Source organism: Pipistrellus kuhlii, unplaced genomic scaffold (assembly GCF_014108245.1).
Source record: "Pipistrellus kuhlii isolate mPipKuh1 unplaced genomic scaffold, mPipKuh1.p scaffold_m20_p_3, whole genome shotgun sequence".
Lineage (NCBI taxonomy): Eukaryota > Metazoa > Chordata > Mammalia > Chiroptera > Vespertilionidae > Pipistrellus > Pipistrellus kuhlii.
Window position 1 is genome coordinate 82,447,597 of NW_023425529.1, and position 26,785 is coordinate 82,474,381.

Consider the following 26,785-nt stretch of genomic DNA (forward strand, 5'->3'; position numbering starts at 1 on the left):
CGGAAGTGAGGTGAGACGCGCACTTCCGGCGCGGAGGAATGTGTAATGCGCCGGGGTGCAAAGGTTCTGCTTCCGGTGTGTGGGAGGGGCCGCTAAGCCAGTTTCCCTTTGTGTTTAAAGTGTTTAAATGGACGGAAAAACGAGTCCTACGGAACCTCAGCAAACCCTACCTCGCCGCTGGTTCACTTGTCTTTTCCCAAGTAACTAATCTTTTTAGATTCTCTTGTTTTTAGCCCTTTGACTCTTAGTGCCTCTTGTAATAATCTCGGCCACTTTATATTGCCCCATCTTATGGCAAGTTTGGGTGGAACCCCTGCCCCAAATTCTAACGGCTGGCAGAATTGCTTTTTGTCCACATAGAAGCAACGGCTTTTTGCTTTTCCAACTGTTGCCAATCCCCAAGTAATCTATCTCAAGAGGAGCCACTTTTCTAGCACCACTATCCCGCAATCCTTTCTCAGTTTGTTGTAAAAGCTATGACAACTGTTCTGACCCTGCTTGTTAAAATCTCTGTGCTTATATCCATCTCCACTTGCTCCAAATTGTGGAGAATAATGCAGAAATGTCTAAAAAACAAACAAAACAAAAAAACTCATGAGAGTGTATTTTATAGAATCAAATATTTGTGAAAGGAAAACTTATCTTCCCAGGGCTGTTCCTGTTCGCTCTGAGCTCCCTCCGCTCCCCACCCCCCCCCCCCACCCCCCCACCCCCCCACCCCCCCCCCACCCCCCCCACCCCCCCCACCCCCCCACCCCCCCACCCCCCCCCACACACACACACACACACACACACACACACACCCGACTTGCCAACTATGGCTGATGACTCTGAAATCTGTATTTCCAGCCTAGGCTTCTCTGCCGAGTTTTATCTAGCTACTTACTGGACAACTGCACTTGGTAAACTTAAAGTACCTTAAATTCATAGTCCTCCAATATGTTGTTGTTGTTTTCAGTGTTTCAGTTTCCATGAACGACTTCAACTATTTACTCAGTTGCCAGCACCAGAAATATAAAAATAATCTTAACTCTTCTTTAAAAAAAAAAAAAAGGTATTTTTTATTGACTCCAGAGAGGAAAGGAGAGGAGGGAGTGATAGAAACATCAATGATGAGAGAGAATTAATGAGTTGCCTCCAGCACACTCTCTACTAGAGTGGAGGCCACAGTCAGAATGTGCCCTGACTGGGAATCTAATGGTGACTGGCAACCACTGAGCAACACCTGCCAGGCACTCCTGCTTTTTCACTATCTATATGTAATTACCAGAGGCCCCATGCATGAAATTCTTGCAAGGGGCTCAGCCCTTACAGCCCCAGCTTCATCTGGAAGGTTGTCCAGAGGTCCTTTGGCTGTCCAGTCTAATTATTATTATAGATATATCAAGTCTGGAGACTTTATCGCCTAAAAATCTTAAATCCATCTATGTCTCCATCCCCTTTATCACTTTTCTAATTAAAAATTTTTCTCACCTGAACTGTTTATAACAGCTCAGATTTTGTCAAATCTCTCTACTCAGTTGTCATATTGCTTTGTCTAAAAGCAATCATGTCATTTTTCATCTCCAAATTCAACAGATCCAAACTTTTTTACTAGTTGCTGACCTACTCCCAACCTTCATCTCTTGTGCTTTTCCATATACATACTACACAGAAATTATTGTGATTGTTTTTCTCACCTCTGAGCCTTCATAGGTAATGTTTCCTTCATTGAAGCATATTTATAGTCGTCAGACCCCAGTTTCCTATACCCCTTTCTGGCTAAATTTCTACTCATCCTTCACCTGTCAGCTTAAAGACCACTTCCTTTGGAAAGCCTTCCCTAATGCTCTAAGTTTGTTTAGTGAGCAGCAACCTGTGCTTTCTTATCAAACTTTTTGGAATTACTTAATTACTTTTTTCCTTAGACTATAAACTATACAAAGGCAGGGACAGTGTCTGTTCCATTTCCTAAAATAGTACTTGGTATTTAGAATGCATACAATAAATATTTGTTGAATTAATGAATTAATAGATTCACCCAATAAATTCGCTTTGTGTTTCATTGCCTCATCTTACATTTACATTTAATAAATTGTATTTGAGACTCAACTAGGATGTGATATATCCCTCCACTTGATTATAGCATCCAAAAGTTGATGCCCAGTACTTATACCCACCAGTCTATTAGGTCTAGTAATAATTAATGTCGTTTTCTAATACTTTTTTAAATCGAATTTATTTAAACAATACAATAAAATTTAATCAACAATATAGTTGCCGTTGTTTTCTATTATACTACTTGTACCCAATGCTCAGGAAGCATTTTAATCCCTCTGTTGTAAAATTCTTGTGATTTTGATGCAAAAAATTCGGTCAATGCATTTTTGAGTCATTCTTCATTATTAAATTTTTTTCCAAGAAGAAAGTTTTGCAAAGAACGAAACAAATGGTAATCGGAAGGGGCAATATCAGGAGAATATGCAGGTTGAGGGAGAACTTCCCATTCCAACTGGCGCAGTTTTTCAGCAGTGATTCTTGCAGTATGCGGTCGTGCGTTATCGTGGTGAAGAATTACGCCCTTCCGATTAATCAGTGCGGGTTCTTTTTCTCTTAAAGCTTGGGCTAACCTTTCCAATTGGGCACTATACACTGCACTTGTAATGGTTTAGGTAGATGGTAAAAGTTCATAATGAAGAATTCCTTTAAAATTCCACCAAACACACAACATCACTTTTTTCGCATGCAAGTCAGGTTTTGGCGTGGGCTGCGGAGCCTCATTTTTGTCCAACCATTGAGGCCGCCTTTTCAAATTAACATACAGCACCCATTCTTCATTTCCGGTAACAATTTGCTCTAAAAATGGCAAACGGTTTTGACGAGAGAGGAGCAAACTGCAAATTGTGACTCTTTGATTACGGTTGTTGTCGGTCAACTCATGAGGAACCCATTTTCCAAACTTTTGGACTTTGCCAAGTGCACGCAATTGATTGGAAATTGTTTTTTGTGAACAATTTAAAGTTGTCGCAAGCTCTTGTTGGGTAGTTTGAGGATTTTGCACCAAAAGAGCTTGAAGAGCTTCTTGATCAAAATTGGACACACGGCCTCTACCACTCTTGTCATCTAACGAAAAATTTCCCTCGCGAAATTTCTCAAACCAACGCTGGCATTTCTGGCGCTAACTGCATCTTGACCAAGAGCACTACAGATGTTTTTTGCAGCCTCACTTGCTTTTCTTCCTAATTGGAACTCGTAAAGCATGCAGTGCCGAATATGCTCTTCATCCGCCATCTTCTTAGCCCTAGTTTTGCAACAAAAACCAAACCAAACACAAACTTTTTCAAGCAAAACTTGTTAATTGCACTTCACACGTTCTGTAGATACCACGTGTTTGAAGGTTATGTCAATACAAGTCAACGCCAAGCAAGATTTTAAACGAATGTTTAAAAACGACATTAATTATTACTAGACCCGATAATTTTCATACACAAACGATTTAAGGGAATATTTCTGGTTCAGTTAGCCTTCATTGTGAAACAAATTACCTCAAAACTTTGTGGCTGAAATGATAATTATTACTATTCTATGAGTTGGCAATCTGTTCTCTTTGATAAGGTAGGATGAGTAGTGGGACTTCAAAATGTACTGTAAAAAAAATAATTTAGCTAAGTAAAACATGTCATTTGAATCTCTAAATCTATATTTACCAAAATATTTGTGTAGTTTGTAAAGTAATATACCAAGAGCTTCTAAATTTAAAAAAAATGGGTGAAACCTGTCAGAATGGCCAACAAAACGACAAGTGTTGGCTAGATTGCAGAGAAAAAGGAACCCTCGTGCACTGCTGGTGGGAATGCAGACTGGTGCAACCACTGTGGAGAACAGTGTGGAGTTTCCTCAAAAAACTGAAAATGGAACTCCCATTTGAGTCAATACTTCCACTCCTAGGAATAGATTCCAAGAAACTATTATAGAAACACCAATCAGAAAGGATATATGCACCCCTATAGCAGCACAATCTACAATAGCTAGAATTTGGAAACAGCCTAGGGGCCCGTCAGCAGATGATTGGATCAAAAAACTATGGTACATCTACACAATGGAATACTATGCTGCCATACAAAAGAAAAAATTCTCATCATTTGCAGCAACCTGGATGGAATTGGAGAACATCATGCTCAGTGAAATAAGCCAGTCAATGAAAGAGAAACACCACATGACCTCACTCATTTATGGATAATAAAGTACATTATAAACTGATGCACCAAAAGATAGATATAGAGATAGTAAAACAACAAGCAGACTGTCAAATTACAGTGGGGAGGGGAGGGAGATCTGGGGGAGATAATAGATCAACCGAAGGACTTGTATACATGCATATAAGTACAACCAATGGACACAAAACTCTGGGGAGGGAGGGTATGTATGGGGGGGATATAAAAATATGTACACAGATGATAATTTAATAAAAAAAAATATATATATATATAAAATGTAAAAAAAAATGGGTGAAGTATTCTCTCACCCATAATATAAAACAATTAGCCCAAATTTATTTTAAAGACGTTATCATTAATTTTCTATACCACATAGGACTTTATAGAGGACAGACAACATAGACCTTTCTCTCTACTATGTACAAACCTAGATGTAAGAGTCAAAATAAAAATAATTATTATAGCTGAGACTGGTTTGGCTCAATGGATAGAGCGTCGGCTTGGGGACTGAAGGGACCCGGGTTCGATTCCGGTCAAGGGCATGTACCTTGGTTGTGGGCATATCCCCAGTAGGGGGTGTGCAAGAGGCAGCTGATCGATGACTCTCTCTCATTGATGTTTCTAGCTTTCTATCTCTCTCCCTTCCTCTCTGTACAAAATCAATAAAATATATTTAAAAAAATAATAATTATTATTATAGGGAGGAGATGGTAAATAGCATTCTTCTACCTTCTCTCTGCCCTGTGGTTTTCAATATTAAAAGAATGGTTACTAATTACTTCTTTGTCTTCTTTGTGTAGATTCCCTGGACAGGCATGTACTTTTTGTATACTCATATATCTTTAATGTATTTGTAAGTGTTTTGTCTGTTTTTCTGTGTGCTCTCAGAGGAGAAGAGTTATTCTTAAATATAGCATTAAGCAAATATAGAAGCATACTAAATATGTGCTACTTCAACTTTATCAATTCTTACTCTGAAATATATTATTGCTGTGAAGCCTATGATTTCTACCAACAACTAAGAGAAGCCAGAAAAATTATCTTTAGTTATTTGAATTGAACTAATTAAAAGTTAATTTTTTCCAGGAAGGTAATGATTCTTTCACTAGAAAAAGAAAACCTAGTACATGATTCTAAGAATGAATAAAGGGAGAGATTTGGAGTATTTTCATAGTCATCTAGTGAATAAAGCTTGGAGAAAGGTGAAAATTGGCAACAGCATAAAATGCCAGAAAGAGATCATGTGTGATAAGACAGATGATAAGTGATCTTTAAATTGAGCAATTAATAGGGCAATTTAAATAAAGTTACAGAGTCAAAATGCAGTTCCTAGTGAATTGGAGAGTGAATGGGAGGTGAAGAAAAGGAGTCAAACACACACTGAAGATTCCTTGGCTGTAAAGGAAAAGGTGGGGTATGGAAATTATAAAGGATAATAAAAGAAAGTTTTTACAAGCTAGGAATAATTAGTATAAGTTCTGTGGAGGAAGAACTAATGGAGAAATGGAGGTTGAGTATATAAGAAAAATCAGTCTCTGAAGAGATAAAAGAAAGAGCACGATGAGAAGAGGAACACATCTGTCTACAAAGCAGGGGAAAGAAGGAAGGAAATACAAGCAAGGAAATGGTAGTGGGTAAGAAGACAAGCAGTTGAGGCAGATGGTGCCTTTGAGAAACAAAGAGGGAGGTACTGGAAGGGCTGCATTAGGGGCTTGAAGTAAATGGTGAATGTCCAAAATGGTGATTGTGGAAATTAAGAGAAGGAATAAACATATCCTAGGAAGTGTTGTTCTTTACTTCTGAGGGTTTCACTAAAGTTAGGGAACATGACTTTATAATGGTATTGTAAAAAAAAAAAAAAAAAAAAAGAGGTTCAGCTGCCAGCCATGAAAACCAAACACTAAGGCAGGTGCTGGTGCAAAAGGAAAGAGGTTTTATTCAGGTGCCATGGAGAATAGTGGACTCCTGACTCAAGCCCACCATTCTTATAGGGATAGGCAGGGGAGAGCTTTCTTCTATCCAATTATCTTACTAACTTTTAGCACACATGGGGCTCCTATCCATACATATTTCTAGCTTTTGGCACTCAATGTAAAAACCTTCCCCTGTGACCATCTTGGCCTCACTTCAACTGACTGTCTACAGTAACAGTATAACCTATATTATAAAAAGGTAATATGCAAATTAGGCCAGGACTCCATAACGGGTGACAACCAGACAGGAGGAGGTTACCCACGCAGGTGAGGCCCAGAATGGAGACAGAAACATGGTCAGGGGGTCCTGCTGGGGTCAGTGGCTCTGGTGGCCCCTGAGCAGACACAGGTGGGGGGGGAGGGGACCAGGGGACTCTGCAAGTCAGAGGCAGTCCCAGCCCCCCGAGGTGTGCCTCCTCTTGCAATTTCAATTGCGCACTGGGCCTCTAGTTTTCCATAAATGTGAGCCATTCTCCAGCAGCATACATACAAGGCAGATGGTAAGAATAATCTCAAGTGATGGATTATCAGCACAATTACAACAGGAAGACAAAGAAAAAGAGGTGAAATAATTGGCAAGAACAGTCAATGTTATTCACCCCAGAACTAAGCTGAGTGGGAAAGTAAAGCCCTGTGGCCAGAGAATATATCAAGCTAGTATTCCCCAAGCTGCTCTTCTCACAGACTCCAAATATATTCTTCCTCTTGTATTTTTCACTCTGATTAATGTCTACTCTAGCTAGCTACCTTGTCCTGGATCCAGTCAGTTGGAATTTTAGAATATTTCCCATTTCTTTCATCATATTCCCATCATTGGCACTCTTCTTTAGACTTTTAACTTCCTAAGAATTGTCACTGTAACCTCCCAAATCTTCCAGCATTGTTCTTTTTAAAAAATTAGGAAGAAGAAGAAGAGGAGGAAGAGGAGGAAGAAGAGGAAGGGAGAAACATTGACTTGTTCCATTTATTTATGCATTCATTGATTGATTCTTGTATGTGCCCTGACTAGGAAGGCAGGTGGGGTCAAATCTGCAACTGTGACATATCAGGACGACACTTTAACCAGCTGAGCTACTGGGCCAAGGCCAGCATTGTTCTTTTCTTTTCTTTTCTTTTCTTTTCTTTTCTTTTCTTTTCTTTTCTTTCTATTTTTTTTTCTTTTTCTTTTTTGTATTTTTTTTAGATTTAATAAATCTTTATTGTTCAGATTATTACAATTGTTCCTCTTTTTTCCCCTATAGATCCCCTCCACCTAGTTCCCACTCCACCCTCTGCCCTTACCTCTCCTATCATCCATAAGTACACGGTTTTTGTCCAGTCTTTTCCCGAATCATTCACACCCCTTTTCCCCTGAGAATTGCCAGTCCACTCCTTTTCTATGCCACTGATCCTATTATATTCACCAGTTTATTCTGTTCATCAGATTTTTAATTCACTTTTTTAAAAAATATATTTTATTGATTTTTTTACAAAGAAGAAGAGAGAGAAATAGAAGTTAGAAATATCGATGAGAGAGAATCATCGATCAGCTGCCTTCTGCACACCCCCTACTGGGGATATGCCCGCAACCAAGGTACATGCCTTTGACCGGAATCGAACCCAGGACCTTTCAGTCCACAGACCGACGCTCTATCCATTGAGCCAAACCGGTTTCGGCTTAATTCACTTTTTAGATTTACTTATTTCTAGACATGTATTTGTTGTTCATAATTTTTATCTTTATCCTTTTCTTCTTCTTCCTCTTCTTAAAAAATACCTTTCAGCATTTCATATAATACTGGTTCGGTGGTGGTGAACTCCTTTAGCTTTTTCTTATCTATGAAGCTCTTTATCTGACCTTCAATTCTGAATGACAGCTTTGCTGGGTAGAATAATCGTGGTTGTAGGTTCTTGCTGTTCATCATTTTGAATATTTCTTCCCACTTCCTTCTGGCCTACATAGTTTCTGTTGAGAAATCAGCTGACAGTCATATGGGTACTCCCTTGTATGTAACTAACTGTTTTTCTCTTGTTACTTTCAAGATTCTCTCTTTGTCTTTTGCTCTTGGCATTTTAATTATGATGTGTCTTGGAGTGGTCCTCTTTGGAGTCCTTTTGTTTGAGGTTCTGTGCACTTCCTGGACTTGTAAGTCTATTTCTTTCACCAGGTAGGGAAAGTTTTCTGTCATTATTTTTTCAATAGGCCTTCAATATCCTGCTCTCTCTTCTTCTGGCACCCCAAAAATCCAGATGTTGGTACACTTAAAGGAGTCCCAGAGGCTCCTTACACTATCTTCACACTTTTTTAAAAAAATATATTTTATTGATTTTGTACAGAGATGAAGAGAGAGAGATAGAGAGTTAGAAACATCGATGAGAGAGAGTCATCGATCAGCTGCCTCTTGCACACCCCCTACTGGGGATATGCCCGCAACCAAGGTACATGCCCTTGACCGGAATCGAACCCGGGTCCCTTCAGTCCCCAAGCCGACGCTCTATCCATTGAGCCAAACTGGTCTCGGCTATCTTCACACTTTTGGATTCTTCTTTCTTTCTACCTCTCTGATTGGGTATTTTTTGCTTCCTCATATTCCAGATCTTTGGTTTGACTCTTGGGGTACATTGATCTATAGTTGAGTTTTTGTATATTCTTTATTTCAGGCACTGTATGCTTAATTTCTGACTGGTCCCTTTCCATTTTTTTTATTTTTTTATTTTTTATTTTTTGGTATTCTCATTAAGGTCCTTGAAGGTCCCTTCAAGTTTCTCAGCAGTTTTTAGAAGATTCTTGAGTAACCTTATAAATATTATTCTGAACTCTGTGTCATCCAGTATTTTACTTTCCTCCATCTCTCCCATTCGTGACATGCTTCTGTGTCTCCACATTTTGGTTGCCTCCCTGTGTTGATGGAGTGGCTTTGTGAGGTAGGTGACCTATAGGGGCGAGTAGCTCAGCTTCCCCAATCACCTGAGGTTGTTGCTCTTGGTACACCCCTTTGTGGGCTGAGTGCAAAGTCTTGGTTTAGTTAAGCTTTAATTGCTGTTGGTACACTGGGAAGAATTGACCTCCAGGCTAATTGGCTGTGAGGACCTGCTGTATCTATAATGGAAGAACTGCACTGGAGAGACGCTTATGGTGCAGGCCTTGTTTCAGTGGAGCTTTGGTGCTCATTGAGTCCGCCTCCCGAATGTGTCACTTATGGATGTGCAGAGTTGAAATCTGGTGTCTCACACTGACCACTAGGTACATTGGCTTCTGGATCTCCAATGAGGTGCAGGTCAGCTACTGTCTGAGGCCAACCTGCAGAAGATACAGCAAGAACTACAGTTTTCTCCCCTTTGCTTGGAACTTGGAAGCTTTGAGGCTGCCTGCACCATGTTGCAAGTTTGCTGGGTTAAGCTGCAATAGGGAAGGCCATTCATTTGCAAAAGCCTCTGCTTGGAGCTTGGGTGGGCTTGTAGGTTGTGTGGGGTGGGGTCTCAGGGTGTCACCAGGCTAGGGCACGGCACCATCTCTGCTCACCCGATTGCATCCCCTGGTCCTGTGCCCCAGTGCAGTCAGCAGTTATTCTTGCACGCAGCTCTGCAAGCAAGCCACCTTCTCTTTCCGACCCAATGGCAGACAGTCCAGCTTCTCTCTGTAGGAGTTTTGGTCCCCTGCATTTCCCAAGAAATTGGATTTCAGAGAAATCGGAAACTTGTCTCCCTTCAGGTTTAAGAAAGCAATGCCCGCTGCCAGCCTGGATTGCGTGTGCCTCCATACCTTAGCTTTTCAGCGCTTGTGCACTGAATGCTCTTTTCTCTTTCCTTCTAGTTGTACAACTTTCACTCAGCCAGCTTTCACATGGTTCTGGGTGATGAACATTTTGTCTTTTAGTTGCAGTTTTGAAATTGTTGTACAAGGCAGCAGTTTAGGTGTTTACCTATACCACCATCTTTGATCCTCTCCCTACATGACTGGCTTTTTTAATCTGGAGGGAGACACAAACTCCTGACTGCTCTGACCTCCAGTCCTGGGTAAGACTCTGGGGACCCAGACTCAGAGAGGGAGAAATTGGACTGTCTGGCAGCAGGCAAAACTCGAGGGAGGCTTTCTCTCAAAGGTTCTTGTAGCAATTACTGAGGGACACTGAGACCCGGGGGCCTCTTAGGGCAGGGCTGATGGGAAGCCATTGCTGTTTGCGCTGCCCTTAGACTCTGCCTCATACAAGCTGTACACAAAGGCTTTTGCATATGAAAGGTCTGGTCCTTTGAAATTTAAACTTACCTATCAAACTGCAGCTGAGTCAGTGAGACACAGAACATCCAAAAGAAGGCCCAAGGCTCCACAGCAGCTTGCATTGCTTCAAACTTGGGCCGTATCTGGGCCCCTCCAAACCCCAAACAAAGAAGAGGAATCTGCATATTTCTTTGTAGCTCCTGCTGGGTGGTCTCAGGCAGAGGCTAAATTAGCACCACCTTAGAGATCCAAGAGCCAGTATACCCAGGGATCAGATTAGAACCATCCAGATTACAACTCCTCAGGGGGAAGACTCAGTGAGCACCAAAGCCCTTGAAGCAAGCCTTGCTTCATAAGGGTGTCTTCAGCACAGAAGTTTTCCCAGCATAGACACAGCTGATTCTCACAGCCAGTTGGCCTGGAGGTCAATATCCCACAGTGGTACCAACAACAATCAAAGCTTAAATACAGCAAGACTGTGCATACAACCCACAAAAGGGTGTACCAAGAGTGTTCACCTCAGATAACTGGGGAGGCTGAGCCACTGGGCCCTATAGGACACCTAGCACACAAAACCACTCTATCAATACAGGGAAGCAGCCAAAATGTGGAGACAAAGAAACAGGTTACAAATGAAAGAAATGAAGGAAACCAAATGACTGGATATAGTGTTCAAAATCACAGTTATAAGTTTTTTTAAGAATTTTCTAAAAAAGGCCAATAAATTTAGTGAAATCCTTGAGGATATAAAAAAGGACCAACTAGAAATTAAACATACACTGGCTGAAATAAAAAATATTATACAGAGAACTAACAGAAGAGAAGAGAGAAATATCGATGGGTTGCCTCCCATATCCAGTTCAACTGGGGATTGAACCCACAACCTGGATGTATGCCCTGACCTCAAATAGAACTAGCAACCTCTCAGTGCACAGGATAATGTTCAACCAACTGAGCCACACTGACCAGGGTGACAGACCCAGTTTTGACAATGAAGTCCATATTTTGCTAAGGAATAGCTTCACTCAAAGATTCCTGGTGCATTTCAACAGACTACTTTAGTTGTAACATTGACTGGAGCAAAGGTGACCACCATGCCAGGTTTGAGAGAACACTAGTCTCCACTTGGCCCACAGGTAAAATAACAACACCATTAAACTTTAATATATATATATATATATATATATATATATATATATATATATATATATGTTTATAAATATATATATTTTAGAGAGGGAGAGAGAGAGAAACAAAAATGATGAGAGAGAATCATTGATCAGCTGCCTCCTGTATGCTTCACACTGAGGATCAAGCCAGCACCCTAGGCATGTACCCTGACTGGGAATCGAACCATGACCTCCTAGTTCCTAGGTCAACCCTCAATCACTGAGCCACACCAGCCGGGCAATACCATTAATTTTGTAGACATCATGGAGGGACAGACACAGGGGCTTGTCAGTTGGGTGAGTTGGTGACAGTATGCCAGGGGTCTTCAAACTTCTCTCATTATGAGAATCACCTGGTGGAGTTGTTAAAACACAGATTCCCGGATCCCAACTATAAGAAGTGCTATCAGGAATCTGTGTTTTAACACCTCCACCAGGTGATTCTCATAATGAGAGAAGTTTGAAGACCCCTGCGTATGCAATCCAAAGCGTCAAGCAGCATGGTTCCTCTTGCATTGCCGTCTTTACAGGTGATTTTCCATCCCTTGAACTGAGGCATGTTAGCAGTTGGCTCCAGCATGTTATCCCCATTCTAAGCAGAAATTGACATAAATGTTACATGTCTTAGGATTGTAGCCAGTTGTCTTTAATATAGGTGCTGACTTCTTTAACAATTTTCTCATATTACTTTTGGCCGTTGGTTGGCTCAGAAAAACAATGAGTTGTTTCACACACAGTGTGTAAGGGCATGATCACAGGTCTGCCCATTTTTGGATATACCAGCTTCAAATATACCAACACCACCAATAACAATCAGGACAGCAAAGTCGGGCTGAGATGTGGCTGTAATAATGTTTTTTGATGAAATTTCTGTGTTCTGGCCGAAACTGGTTAAGCTCAGTGGATAGAGCGTCTCGACGCATGTGGACTGAAAGGTCCTGGGTTTGATTCCAGTCAGAGGCATGTACCTTGGTTGCGGGCGCATTCCCAGTAGGGGTTGTGCAAGAGGCAGCTGATCGATGATTCTCTTTCATTGATGGTTCTAACTCTCTATCCCTCTCTCTTCCTCTCTGTAAAATACCAATAAAATATATTTTTTTTTTAAAAGAAAAAGAAAATGTGAAAAAGAAAAAGAAATCTCTGTGTTCTGGGGTATCCATGATGTCACTTAATACTTTCTGTTCTCAAATTTTCACAGAGATATAAATGGTGATAGCTTGCTCACATTCAGCTTTTAGTTTATCCAAGACCAAGGCATTCTTGAAGGAACCCTTCCTCACCTCAACAGTCTCCTTCCCCAAATTTTTGATGGCTCTTCTGTTAATCCCAACACATTTGTAGATAAGATGGCCAGTAATGTCAGACTCTATCTCTCCAATAACAATGATGTTGATATGAGTCATTTTTTAAAACTATATTTTTATTGATTTCGGAGAGGAAGGGAGAGGGAGATGGAAACATTAATGATGAGAGAGGATCACTGATCAACTGCCTCCTGCATGCCCCCCACTGGGGATCGAGCCTGCAACCAAGGCATGTGCCCTTGACCAGAATTGAGCCCGAGACTCTTCAGTCTGCAGGCTAATGCTCTATCTACTGAGCCAAACTGGCTAGGGAGATATGAGTCTTTTTCTTTCCCATTTTGGTTTAAATTTAGTGGTGGTTTTCACACATATGTTCTGGCGACAAACCCATTGTGTGTGTGGGGGGGGGGGTGTACAATAAGTTTTTAATTAGTGGGGTTTTTTTTTGCCTCATTTCTTGCTACTCCAACCTATTCTATAAAAGATTATTTTAAAAAATAAATAAACAAATAAAAGATAATTATTTAAAAGCTCATTTCTGGATATGTCACACTCCTGGTCATAAACTTTTGGTGATTCTACACAGAGTAGAGGATAAAGTCCAGAGAGTAATATGGCATTCAAACACTGCTATAGCCAGACCTCATTATTTCTATTACTAGAGGCCTGATACACGAAATTCGTGCAAGAGGCTTGGCGCTCGCAGCCTTGGCAGCTTGCCTTGGCACTCACAGCCCCAGTTTCATCTGCAAGTTCGCCTGGAAGTTCATCTGGAAGGATGTCTTGAAGGTTGTTCAGCTGTCTGGTCTAATTAGCATATTACCCTTTTATTATTATAGATTATAGATAAGTGGTTATTTTATTAATGTAACATGGCAATTTTCAGCTTTGTCTCATACTCTTCCTTTTATCTGCTTTGACCCTTACCATTAATTTACATCCGGAAATCCCTATCAAAGCCAACGAAAATACTGTCTCCTTGATTGAAAGTAACCCTTTCTGCTTTGATATTTATGTAGCAAATTGTCATTGTATTATGATAGCATAGCTTATATCCAAATGTCATCAATATTTCTTTTTAATTTTTATTTATTTATTTTAGAGAGTGAGGGAGAGGTAGAGAAAACATGAACTTGTTGTTCCACTTATTTATGCTTTAATTAGTTAGAGCATTGTCCTGATACACCAAGGTTGTGGGTTCAATCCCTGGTCAGGGCACATACAAGAATCAAACAATGGATGCATAAATAAGTGGAACAACAAATTGATGGTTCTCTCTCTCTCAAATCAATTAAAAAAAAAATAAAGATCAAGTTCCTTTTCTTCTACTCCTGGGACATCTTGCCTTTCTGGAAAGATGAATTTTTAACTAGCTTATATTATTAAAGCCAAGTTTTCACGTCTCAGGAATACAGAATCTGCTACCTAAAAACCAACCAAACAAACAACCCCCCCCCCCCCCCCAGCATTTATATACATAATCCCTTGACTGTATAAATTGAGCCACAGGCGCTATCTTGGCTCAGGACACCAAGGCATGGAAGAGAAACTATCTTCTTATCTTCACCTTCTTGTAGGTTACAACACATAATAATACTGTGATCCTTTCCATGACTATGCATCACATTTCTTTTCTTTCTTTTTTTAAATATATATTTTATTGATTTTTTTACAGAGAGGAAGGGAGAGGGATAGAGAGCTAGAAACATCATCGAACCTGGGACCTTTCAGTCATTCTATCCACTGAGCCAAACCGGTTTTGGCTGCATCGCGTTTCTGCATCATTTTTTTTTTTTTTTTTTTTTTTTTTTAGTGAAAACAACGTAGTTGAACAAAAATAAACTTGGAGTGCCCAAAACTAGTTCGTTCTGACCTCAAACGTCACATTGGGAAAGCTGGGATATAGGCTCCTTACATACTCGGCCTAGAGAGCAGTGTGCAGAAATAAACTACATTTCCCAGCATCTTTGCGCGGTATGAGGGCGGGCCAGGGTGGAGGGGGCGTGCCTCTATGTGAACATCCTTCTTATTGGTGTGCACACCTGTTGGTGTGTAAGGTTGTGGGCGATTGGACGAATTCATGCACGTTCGGTGGCGCCGCGACGCTCCCTGAATTAACTTTGTTTTTCCGTTGGGTTCTGTGACCGGCGGCTTAGCGCGGCGTGAGTAAGGTCGGGTTTCTGGGGAGGGGGCCAGGCTAGGGGCCCCGGGGAGGAGAGCCCAGGTGAGGGCGAAGGAAGTGCGGGAGCAGTGCGGAGGGAGGGATGTGAGCCTGTAAATTCGGAGGCAGGGGGGTTGTCAGGGGGGCTGGGGACCGGAAGGGGGAAGTTACAAGATGCAAAGATTTCGAGGTGCTAGCTAGAGCATTGAGGAGCTGTAGCGACGAGGGAGTTGAAAACGGGATGGAATTGAAAACAGAATGAGGACGTCCTGGACTTTGGTTCCGGTATTCCCTCACGCCAAACTAGTCTAATTAAGCATCAATCTCGTTTGTTAAAATTAAGGGGTAATAAAAAAATACTTCATAGAGTTGTTGTGGGCTTAGATAAAATAAATGCCAAAGTGCTAAACAAATGTTAATTATAAGTAGACAGGCTATAAAAATATAAATACAAGTATATATATATATATATATATATATATATATATGAACAAGGATGTCACAGAGGAGTAGGAATACAAGCTAGCTGAAACCCACTAGGCAAGGGCAGGGCATTGGTTTTTGGAGGGAGTGAGGGAGGGGGTTGCAATGAAGAGTGAGGCACAGTTTCTACCTTCAAGGAACATGCACTGTCATGGAAGGAATGATAGCAGCAAGGAACTCTTAATATGTTAACTTTTAGAGAATTACAACTGCAGATCTTTTGCAGTTTGATAATTTTGATAGATCATTTTGGATGGAGAGACTCAGGAAAAAGTTGGAGGTAATATTTGAGTTTTTATGTAGACTGGATTTCATTAAGTGAAATTATGAAAGTGGAGGGAGCTCTGTTCCAATTGAAGGAACTGGAGGTGAGGAGGCGAGAAAGTTATCTGGAAACCATGGATATGCTTAGGAAAGTATAGGGAAATAAGGCAGAAGAGACAGGTTTGGTCCTTAGAAAGAAAGCAGTGACCTCTAGGCTGAGTTTGACTTAATGCATTTGGTCATGAGAAGCTATTGATGACTTTCATGATGTTTAAGAAGATGGTCCAGGGGAGACTACTAGTGAAGCCATTGTAGTAGAGTGGATAAGAGGACAGGGAGATCCTGAATTAGATAATTTAAAAAATATATATATATATATTATTGATTTTTTACAGAGAGGAAGGGAGAGAGATAGAGAGCCAGAAACGTTGATGAGAGAGAAACATAGACCAGCCGCCTCCTGCACACCCCCCACCGGGGATGTGCCCGCAACCAATGTACATGCCCTTGACCGGAATCGAACCTGGGACCTTTCAGTCTAAAGACCGACGCTCTACCACTGAGCCAAACCGGTTTCGGCTATAGATGATTTTTATGTGGTTGGATGAGAGGGTCAAGAGGAGTAGTAATGAAATAATGAATTAAAATTTTCAAGTTCAAGTTGCTTGGAAGTTGCTGAATTAGTACCTAAAATAGGAAAGTCGGAAGGAACATGTTTGGATGAAAAGATGATGTGTTAGGTTTAGGAAGTGTTCATTTTGAGGTAATCCCAAAATAATGATGTTTCCAAAGAAATGGATAGAAAAAGTAGTAAAAAGAAAGTTGAGGACAGAACCTTTTGAACCAAGGGAGGAACATTTTCAGTAAAAATAATTTGCAGTTACTGAGTGCCTATTGTGCACCAGACACTGCTCAGTCAGCCCTTTTGTTCATTAGTTCATTTAAACTTTACACTGACCTCTAATAAGTATGCTGTTCTCCCTATTTTCTAAGAAGTAAATGAAGTTTAGAAAGATTAAGCTACTTGCCTGAAGTCACACAGCTAAAAAGGGACAGTCCTTTGACTCAAACTCAAGTCTGTTTGATTTCAGAGTCCATGCTCGCAACTACAAAGCAATATTTTTTAAAAGGGTAATCAACACTGACAAACTAAGCATACAAAGGAAGAAGTGATTTATTGGATAATAGATAGGAACCCAAAAGAGCAATGGAATTTATTAATTTGTATGTCTGATGACCAAGAGCAGATGTAGTAGAAGTCAGATAGTTAGCGATTATAAAATAAAATAAAATAAAATAAAATAAAATAAAATAAAAGTGAATATAAACAACTTTGTGTAGATTTGCAATAGTCCAGAAGGAGAAGTGAGACTGTCTATGAGGGAGAAGAGATTGCAGGTTGTTGGAAGGCTGTTTTAAAGTTTCAAGTTACTCTTAAATAGTTTTAGAACAGTGATATTGTCACCTATATTCATAAAATGTAATGTTATTTGGACATAAAAAAGAATGAAGTACTGACATATACCACAGCAAGTACTGAAAACATTATACTGAGTGGAAGAAGCCAGTCACAAAAGACCACATACTGTATGACTGCATTCATATGAATGTCCATAATAGGAAGGTCTATAGAATCAGAAAATAGGGTAGTGGTTGCTTTGGGGAGGACTGAGGTGGAGACAGGGGTGATAGCTAAAGGATATATGGTTCCTTCTTAAGTGATAAAAATGTACAATTGACTGGTGATGGTTGGGCCTATCTGTGAATATACTAGTCATTGAATGATACAGTTTATTTTTATTTATTTTTTAATGATACAGTTTAAATGACTCTATTGTATGGAATATGAATTATATCTCAATAAAATTATATTTTAAAATGTCACCTGTATCTATCATACTAACCCTATTACCATTTTTATTTTCTAGATCATTTTCTACTAGAGTCAAATTGGCCCAATTTGGAGTTTTATAGAAGAACATAAGTTTGAAGAAGTAAGGTAATCTTCTAAACAAGAGAATAAAAAGGGAAATGGCGCCCTAGCTGGTTTGGCTCAGTGGATAAAGTGTCAGGACTGAAGAGTCCCGGGTTTGATTCCAGGTCAGGGCACGTATCCGGGTTGCAGGCTCGGATCCCCAGTAGGGGGCCTGAAGGAGGCAGCTGATCAATAATTCTCTTTCATCATTGATGTTTCTATCTCTCCTTCTCCTTTCCTCTCTGAAATCAATAAAAATATATTTTTAAAAAGGGAAGAGGGTGCCACTGGCTGGTTTGACAGTGGATGGAACATTGGCCTGTGGACTGAAAGGTCCCAGGTTCAATTCTGGTCAAGGACACATGCTTGAGTTGTGGGCTCAGTCCCCAGTGTGGGGCATGCAGAAGGCAGTCTGTTAATGGCTCTCTCTCATCATTGATGTTTCTGTCTCTCTCTCCCTCTCTGAAATCAATAAAAAAATATTTTTTTTTAAAAGGATGAAGGCATGTTTGGAGGGTTGGCGGGTAGAAGAAAGCAGATGGGATGACAAAAGCAGATAGACATTTTCTATCTGGATAGTAGAAAAAAATATTTTGAATAGTCAAATTTATATTGAGGTTTAAGATTATTTATTTATTTTTAAAAATGTGTTGAGCCCTGGCCAGGTGGCTCAATTGATTGGAGCATTGTCCCATATACCAAAAGTCTGTGGGTTTGATTCCCAGCCAGAGCACATACCTAGGTTGCAGGTTTGATCCCTGGTTAGGGTGTGTATGGAAGGCAAACGATTGATGTTTCTCTCTCTCTGCCTTCCTTCCTCTCCCTCTCAAAGAAGCAATAAAAATGTATCCTCAGGTAATGATAAAAAAAAAAAAATGTATTGAGCATTTACTATGAACTAGGCACTATTTTAGTTAGTAGGGGTGCAACAGTGAACATAATAGAAAAAAAATGCCTGCATGTCCTGGCCAGTTTGGCTCATGGTTAATGTGTTTGCCTGTGGCTGAAGGAAGGGTCCATAGTTCAATTCCTGGTCAAGGGCCTGTACTTCAGTTACATATTTGACCCCCACCCTAATTTGGGGCTCTTGGCAGAGGCAACCCATTGATATCTATCTCACATCAATGTTTCTCTCTCCCTCTTTCCCTTCTACTCTCTCTAAAAGTCAGTGGAAAAAATATCCTCAGGTGAGGTGTTTTTTTTTTTAAATGCCTACCCTTAGTGAGTTTGCACATTCCAGTGTGGGGAGTCAATAAATAAAAATGTCAGATGGTGATAAGTGTTGTGGAAAAATGAAAATTGAGAAGGTGAGTGAGGGAATGTGGGAGTGTCAAGGAGGACTTCACCAAGAAGGCGACATTCAAGCCCTGAAGGAGGGGACAGAGCCATGGAGATAGATGGGAAAAGCGTATCACAGACAGAACTGCAAGTGCAGGAGCTCTGAAGTAGTTCTCCTGGTATGTTTCAAGAACAGCAAAGAGGCCAGTGTTGTTGGAGCTGTGAGCAAGAGGGGGAATAGTAGAGAGGTTACAGAAGTAATGAGATAGCTGGACCCATGGAGGACCTTATAGGCCATCTTAAAGAACTTGGCTCTCAGAGTAAAATGAAAAGTTATTGGAGGCTTTTGAGCAAAGGAGGTTTGTGTTTTGACATATTTTAAGTACTCACTTTGCTGTGATGAGAAGATACTGCAGGGGATGGAATTGAAAGTGGAAGTACCCAGGCAAGAGATTATAGTAGGTTGGACTAGGGCATGATTAAAATCTGAGTGGTTGGCCCAACCAGCGTGGTTCAGTGATTGAGTATTGGCCTATGAACCAGGAGGTCACGGTTCAATCCCCACTCAAGGTACAGGCCCAGGTTGCAGGCTCGATCCCCTGCAGGGGCATGCAGGAGGCAGCTGATCAATAATTATCTCATCATTGATGTTTCTGTCTCCCTTTCCCTTCCTCTCTGAAATCAATTTTAAAAATATTTTTAAAAATAAGTAAAATCTGAGTGGTTGTCAGATTTTAGATATGGTGGTGATAGTCATTAGGATTTGCTGACAGGTTGAGTATCCTACATAATAAAAGGGTAATAGACAAATTGTCCCCTCCACTGGGAATTCAACTGTGAGTTCGACCAAGGGGTGGAGCTGGCCGGCCCTGCCCCCAATCGGCCCTTCCACCCCAATCGGGGGTGGGGCCAGCCCACCAACCACTTCCCCTAGCCACCCATAGCCCCTCCCCCTGGCTGGCCTGGCCCAATTGGTCCTGATCGGGGCAGGCCAGCTGGAACCCACTCACGCATGAATTCGTGCACTGGGCCTCTAGTAACATATAAGAAAGAGAGGAGTAAAATTTCTCTAAGTTTGTTGTCCTAAACAACTGATGGAATAGTATTAATCATTACTGGGATGTAGAAGACTGAGAAAAGGTCAGGTTTGGTGGTAGGAGATATATATCAGGAGCTTAGCTTTGGACTTAAGCTTGTGAGACCTGTTAGGCATCCACATGAAGATATGAAGTGGGTGGTCAGATATGTGTGAATTGATTGGAAGGTAGAGAAAGGACTCGAGGTGTACACTTGAAAACTATGAGATTTCATGAGGTCACCAAGGCAATCCTATATAATAAATGCCTAATTAATATGCCCAATTGTCCAACCGTTTGTCTGTGCGACTAGTCGCTATGATGCGCACTGACCACCAGGGGGCAGATGCTCCGACTGGTTGATTAGCTTGCTGCTGGGGTCTGGCCGATCAGGATTGGGCGAGCCAGGCCTGAAACGCCCTGGAGCCCTCCTGCGGTTCCTCCCTTCCCCAATCATGCATCCCTGGGGTCCCTCGGCCTGGCCTGTGCCCTCTTTCAATCCTGGATCCCTTGGGGGATGCCAGAAAGCTGTTTTCAGCCTGATTCCCACAGGTCAGCCTGAGGGACCCCACTGGTGCACTAATCCATGCACCAGGTCTCTAGTATAATAAATATAGATAAAGACAAGGAAGAATTATCAGTGACTAAAAATTAATGTCTTGTGAAGAAGGTGGAGAATCAGGAACATGTGGTGTCTAGAAGCCAACGAAAAAATGGTTTCAATGACTATGGGAAAGCACTTGAGTTCGTAACAGGAAAATGTTATAGAATTAACAATAATGATTATCTCTTCACTCTTGTTCACAAAAATCTTCCCCAAAGGACTGAAGATTGTAAGCAGATATATACTAGGTAGAACATAAGAACAGGACATGACATCATCTTTTTCTTTTTTCTTTTTTCTTTTTTTGCCTTTAATATATTTTCATTGAAAGGGGGAGGGGGAGAGAGAATCATCAGTGAGACAGAGAAGCATCAATCAGTTGCCTTCTGCACCCTAACTGGGAATCAAATCTGCAACCTGGGTATGTGCCCAGACTGGGAATCAAAACAGCAACCTCTTGGTGCATGGGTCAGTGCTTAATCACTGAGCAACACTGGCTAGAGATACATCATCTCTTGACTGGCTCAAAATCATAATGGATTGATAAAGCATGCTTGATAAGAAAGCTTTCCCCAAAGCTAATTAAAAAAAAAATTCTCCTCCCCTTTTCTCCCCTACTCTCTCTCTTCCCCTTGTCTCCTCCCCCTCTTTTCCTTCTCCCTCCCTCACCTTAGTATTCCTTTCCTGAGGTTTTTCTTCCTGTAAATCTCTGTGATAAGATTGTTCAAAGTAGAGGAATTTAGGATCTATCTTCACAGCAGCCCTCCTCTCAGCAGCACTCGGTGCCTTTTCCTTCCTCCGCTTCTTCCAAGGGCTCTTTTGCTTCTGTAACTTGTTTTCTGAGCCTTCACAGCTGGCTCATTTCTGCTACCCTGTAACTTTCTAAATAAACTTTCTCTAAGGAAAGAAAAAGATCTATCATCAATTGGAATGGGGATAATGAATGAACCTTTCAAAGCTTATAAGTAATATATTTTCTTTCTCTAAGCTAAAACAATAGCTATAGCACACACTAAATAAAGATAATATCAATAGCCTGGCTGGTGTGGCTTAGTGGTTGAGCATCAACCTATGAACCAGGAGGTCAGGGTTCGATTCCCGGTCATGGCACATGCAACCCCTCACTAGGGTTGTGGGCTTAATCCCCAGTGAGGGGTGGGCAGGAGGCAGCCAATTCATGATTTTCTCTCATCATGGATGTTTCTCTCTCCCTCCTCCCTTCCTCTCTGAAATAAAAATATATTTTTTAAAAAGATAATATCAGTAGCTTTGTATTTATCTTAAATTTAACATAATGGGTCTTAATTTCCACTTACTATCTCCTGCTTATTCTAAATTTTTTGCATCTCCCTCTCATAATTTCAGCAGAAGGATTGTAAGTTTGTTTTACATTGTTGCAGATAACCTTCGTACCTAAGAGTGTTTTCTTTTTGTGTTTATTCATTTAAAGTATTAAATGCCATTCTGATTTTATTTGAAAATAATAATAATAAAGAATTCCTTATGAAAATGCAAGAGTCATAGAACTCCAGGATTCAGAACTACTTTAAAGAATAGCACTACATTTTATTTATTTCTTTTTTAAATATATTTTATTGATTTTTTACAGAAAGGAAGAGAGAGGGATAGAGAGTTAGAAACATCGATGAGAGAGAATCATCGATCAGCTGTCTCTTGCACACCCCCTACTGGGGATGTGCCCGCAACCAAGGTAAATGCCCTTGACCGGAATCGAACCTGGGACCCTTCAGTCCGCAGGCTGACGCTCTATCCACTGAGCCAAACTGGTTTCGGCAATAGTACTACATTTTAAAACATCACATTCTGCCGAGACCGGTTTGGCTCAATGGATAGAGCGTCGGCTTGGGGACTGAAGGGACCCGGGTTCGATTCCTGTCAAGGGCATGTACCTTAGTTGCGGGCATATCCCCAGTAGGGGGTGTGCAAGAGGCAGCTGATCAATGACTCTCTCTCATTGATGTTTCTAACTATCTCTCTCACTTCCTCTCTGTACAAAATCAATAAAATATATTAAAAAAATAAATAAATAAAAATTAAAAAATAAAATAAAATAAATAAAACATCACATTCTACCAGCAGGCATGTGTAATGTTGGAGAGGGAACCAGTCTGTGTGTTCGATACTGTTTTGTTCTGTTCCTGCCCTCTCATTCTGAATTTTTATGTATTTGACAGGTGTGAAAAGGACAGCATGAACTTTACCCCCACATGTACCCCTGTCTGCAGAAAGTAAGGCACTTGCTTATTTTTTGAGTTGTTAAAGAATCAAGACTGTCCCGACATTGTGGCTCAATGGTCAACATAGGAACCAGGAGATCATGGCCCACTTCCCGATCAGGGCAAATTCCTGGGTTGTAGGTTTGATCCCCAGTGTGCAAGAGGCAACCAATCAATAATTCTCTCTCTCATTCCATATCTCTCTCCCTCTCTGTTTCTCTTTAAAATCAGTAAATATATATAATAGTGCATATGAAATGATAATACCAGAATCCAGACAATTTGAGTGGCCCTTGTAGGTACCAGTGCCTCTTGGATTACAGAAGAAACAGCCAACATATACAGGGGACTTGGAATTCTGGTTCTGCCATCACCTTGTGCATGACACATTTCCTCATCCTCACTGCCACAATCTCATCTGCAAAATCTCAGAAATGCCTTCGTTCATCTGTTAAGCTGTTCCCCAGAGTAGTTATAAGACAGCTGCCTTGGAAACATGAAGCATCAAGTAAAAGACTATTTCTGTCACTAGCTTTTTTTTTTTTTTTTTTAAGATTTTAAAAATTGATTTTGAGGGAGAAGGGAAGGACAGCATGAACTTTACCCCCACATGTACCCCTGTCTGCGAGAGATAAAAACATCAATCAACTGCTTCCTGCACATCCCTACTGGGGATGGAACCAAACCGGCAACCTTTCTGTGCACAGGACAGTACCCAACCAACTGAGCCACACTGGCCAGTGTTCTCAAGAGCTTTTAATGATTGAGATATAGTATTAGATTTTTTTCTTTTTAGTTGAAAGTAATTTTAATATCTCTTGTATACATGCTCACTTTTTAAAAGTGCTGACCGTGATCATTAACTACAACTCTGGACTTCTGGTATCAAGTTTCTTAACTCTGCTGTCTTTTTTCTTACCTTATAAATTACAGTCAGCCAAAATTGAATAATATTCACATGATGGTTTTTTCACTTCTGCATCATTTATTTTCTAACTTTCATTGTTTTAGCTTAAAAATGCTTCTTGTTCAACCTTTGGTTACCCTTAGAACTTGAATAGTCTTGGTCTGTGTCATTCAAATGTCCCCAGTGGTAGAGATTAGAATCTGATGTGGTTGTATGGTTAGAAACTTGGCTGTCTCTTAAATAATGTTACTCTGAACATTTTCTTACATGTCACCTTGTGCATATATGCATGAGTTTCTTCAAGAGGAATTGCAATTTTACTAGATTCTGCCAATTCATTTATCTGTAGTTTCACCAAGTTGCACTTCACCAGCAGTATATAATTATTCCTGTTAGTGTATATCTTACAGCATTAAATTTCTAACTGTTACTACCTGGTCTTTATATTCCATTTTTTAAAAATGGATTTTAAAAATTCATTAATTATACACACTTTAAGAACATAAACCTGTTTTTTTGTTTAAGAAATTGTTTTATATGTTTAAACAGTTTAATAAATATGTCCTTTCTAATTTCACATAGGCCGAGAACTCTTCCCAAGCATGGTGCTGCGTGTGGCTTCAGTGATTCTACCAGGTGGAAGGGAGTGTCTTTCTCAGATTCAGTGGAGTCAACTCCTTTGCCTTCCATCGAAGATCGCCTGGCTCTTCTTTGCCCTTCTCAGGAGCTTCTGGAATATTATCAAAAGAAGATGTCTGAATGTGAGGCAGAAAATGAGGACCTACTGAAGAAACTGGAGCTGTACAAAGAAGCTTGTGAAGGACAGGTGAAAAAAAGATGATACATTTCCTTTTAGGACTCTGCTGAAGTGTAGTTATGACTGAGAGAAGATCTAGAACTGACAGCTTGTATCACAAACAGATATTTTTCAATTCCCTTCTACCCCAGCCTCCCTACCTACCCTTTGGGTCCCTCGTTAGACCATAATTCCCAAAACTGCTCCACCTCTAAAATCTTAAACTTTTATGTCTCGATCTCTCTTATATTTCTAGTTCTTTGAGCCCTGAACACCTGACTTTATTATTATCTCCCTGGCTCCTTGACTTTTCAGTCTTCCAAATGTTGCATGTCAGTTTCTAACATCATGTCCTCCTAACCTGAACCCTGTCACACTTCACTTTGGTAATAACTGTACTGCTTGCACAGGACCCCTTGCTTATTCTTTTGCTCCACAAAACTCTATCGATAGTTATAATTGAATCCTAGTCTCCTGGAGCAGGGTTTGTCAGCCTTGGCACTATTAACATTTTGGCATTGGTAATTCTTTTCTTTTCTTTTCTTTTTTTTTAAATATATTTTATTGATTTTTCACAGAGAGGAAAGGAGAGGGATAGTTAGAAACATCGATGAGAGAGAATCATCGACCAGCTGCCTCCTGCACACCCCCCACTAGGGATGTGCCCGCAACCAAGGTACATGCCCTTGACTGGAATCGAACCTGGGACCATTCAGTCTGCAGGCCGATGCTCTATCCACTGAGCCACACCGGCTTCGGCACATTGGTAATTCTTTACCGTGGGTCTATCCTATGAATTGTAGGATGTTTTTTAGCATCTTGGCCTCAGCTTACTAGATACCAGTAGCACACATACATACACACACACATACACCCTCACCACACCCCCAGTTGTGACCATCAAAAGTGCCTGCAGACATTGCCAAATTTCTCCTGGGGCACAGGAAGAATTGCCTCTAGTTAAGAATCACTGTCTTAGAAAAGGTCACAAATTGTTACAAAATAAATTCATGGTAAACAAATTAATCTGTATTCTCATTCACTCTACAGTAGGGGTGTCGAACTCAATCAGAGAAGGGGCCAAAATCTAAAATCCAGCCTAAATCGCAGGCCCAATGGTTTACTGAACAGTCATAAACTGTCATTGTGATGGAAACGCAGCGGAGTGCAGTGATGACAGCGTGGTGCGGGCCACATTGCAAGGCCTGGCGGGACAGATTTGGCCCGCGGGCCTTGTGTTTGACACATGTGCTCTACAGCATTTTTCTTACCTATCCCTAGTCAGTTCTCTCTCCCTCCACACCTGTGCTGTTGTAACTTCTCTACTCTCTTCCAGCCTGTAACCCCATCTTAGCTGTCTCTTCTCAGGCAGTCTTGCTTCCTGGTTCACAGAGGAAAAACCAGCTGTCATGAGTGACTCCTTCCCACTTATTCACAATGTTACCTACCTGTGTCCATCTCTCTTCTTTCTTATTACTTCAGGGACAAGATATCTCTACCTCTTTGAGCTGAATTGATTCAACACTCTCCCTGGCCCACATCCCTTTTTCTTCCTAATAAACCCTTCATCATCTCTCTTCTCTTTGTGTTTTATTGTTAACCTTTTGCTTAACATGGGCTTTTTTTCTCCAGTACTGTATATAAACATACTCACATCTTTCCCAACTTAAAACAACAACAACAAAAACCACACCATTTTTTTTTTTCTAGAAGGATTGGCTTTTGAGCTGGGCCATAACGTGGAGATCTAGAATTTGTAGAATAAATACCATTCTTGAGCTGTGCTGCTGCTTCTAACTATTCTCTTGTGTAGATAGAGCTCTTTCTTTTCTTAGTCCCACTACTTCTGGAATAGTTTGACTTTATCGCCCACTCAGGACTCTGTGCTGTAGTTTTGTCTCTCCTTACTGTTCCACTAAAACTACTCTTGTGATCTCTAATACCCATTTGCCAAAATGATCTCTTCTCTTTGTGATCTCTGTAGTATCTGTCACTACTGACCTCTGCTTTCTGAAAACTCTTCCTTTTTTGATTTCTGTGTCATTTTTCTTTTTCAGTTTTTCTTTTCCAGTTTTTATCTCAGCTCTCAACTCTCTTAATGGTTCCCTTTCCTTAATCTTAAAAGTCAACGTCTTTGTACTTTCCACCATAAATGGTCTTATTT

At 40.6% G+C, this 26,785-nt stretch overlaps 1 protein-coding gene across 4 annotated transcripts in view; it reads left to right on the top strand.

The window, feature by feature from the left end:
• Positions 1-14,920: 14,920 nt before the first annotated feature.
• CCDC77 (coiled-coil domain containing 77) overlaps positions 14,921-26,785 on the top strand; it is a 48,196-nt gene continuing 36,331 nt past the window's right edge. Inside the window, exons 1-4 of one of the 4 annotated variants that reach the window (XM_045588376.1) lie at positions 14,921-15,002; positions 17,677-17,747; positions 22,877-22,930; positions 24,408-24,651. In XM_045588376.1, the coding sequence (XP_045444332.1) occupies positions 22,893-22,930; positions 24,408-24,651 (282 nt within the window). In that variant the 5' untranslated portion in view covers positions 14,921-15,002; positions 17,677-17,747; positions 22,877-22,892. Of the gene's footprint in view, positions 15,012-17,676; positions 17,748-22,876; positions 22,931-24,407; positions 24,652-26,785 lie in introns of all 4 variants that reach the window. The other 3 variants (XM_045588378.1, XM_036457973.2, XM_045588377.1) reach the window with 3 other exon arrangements.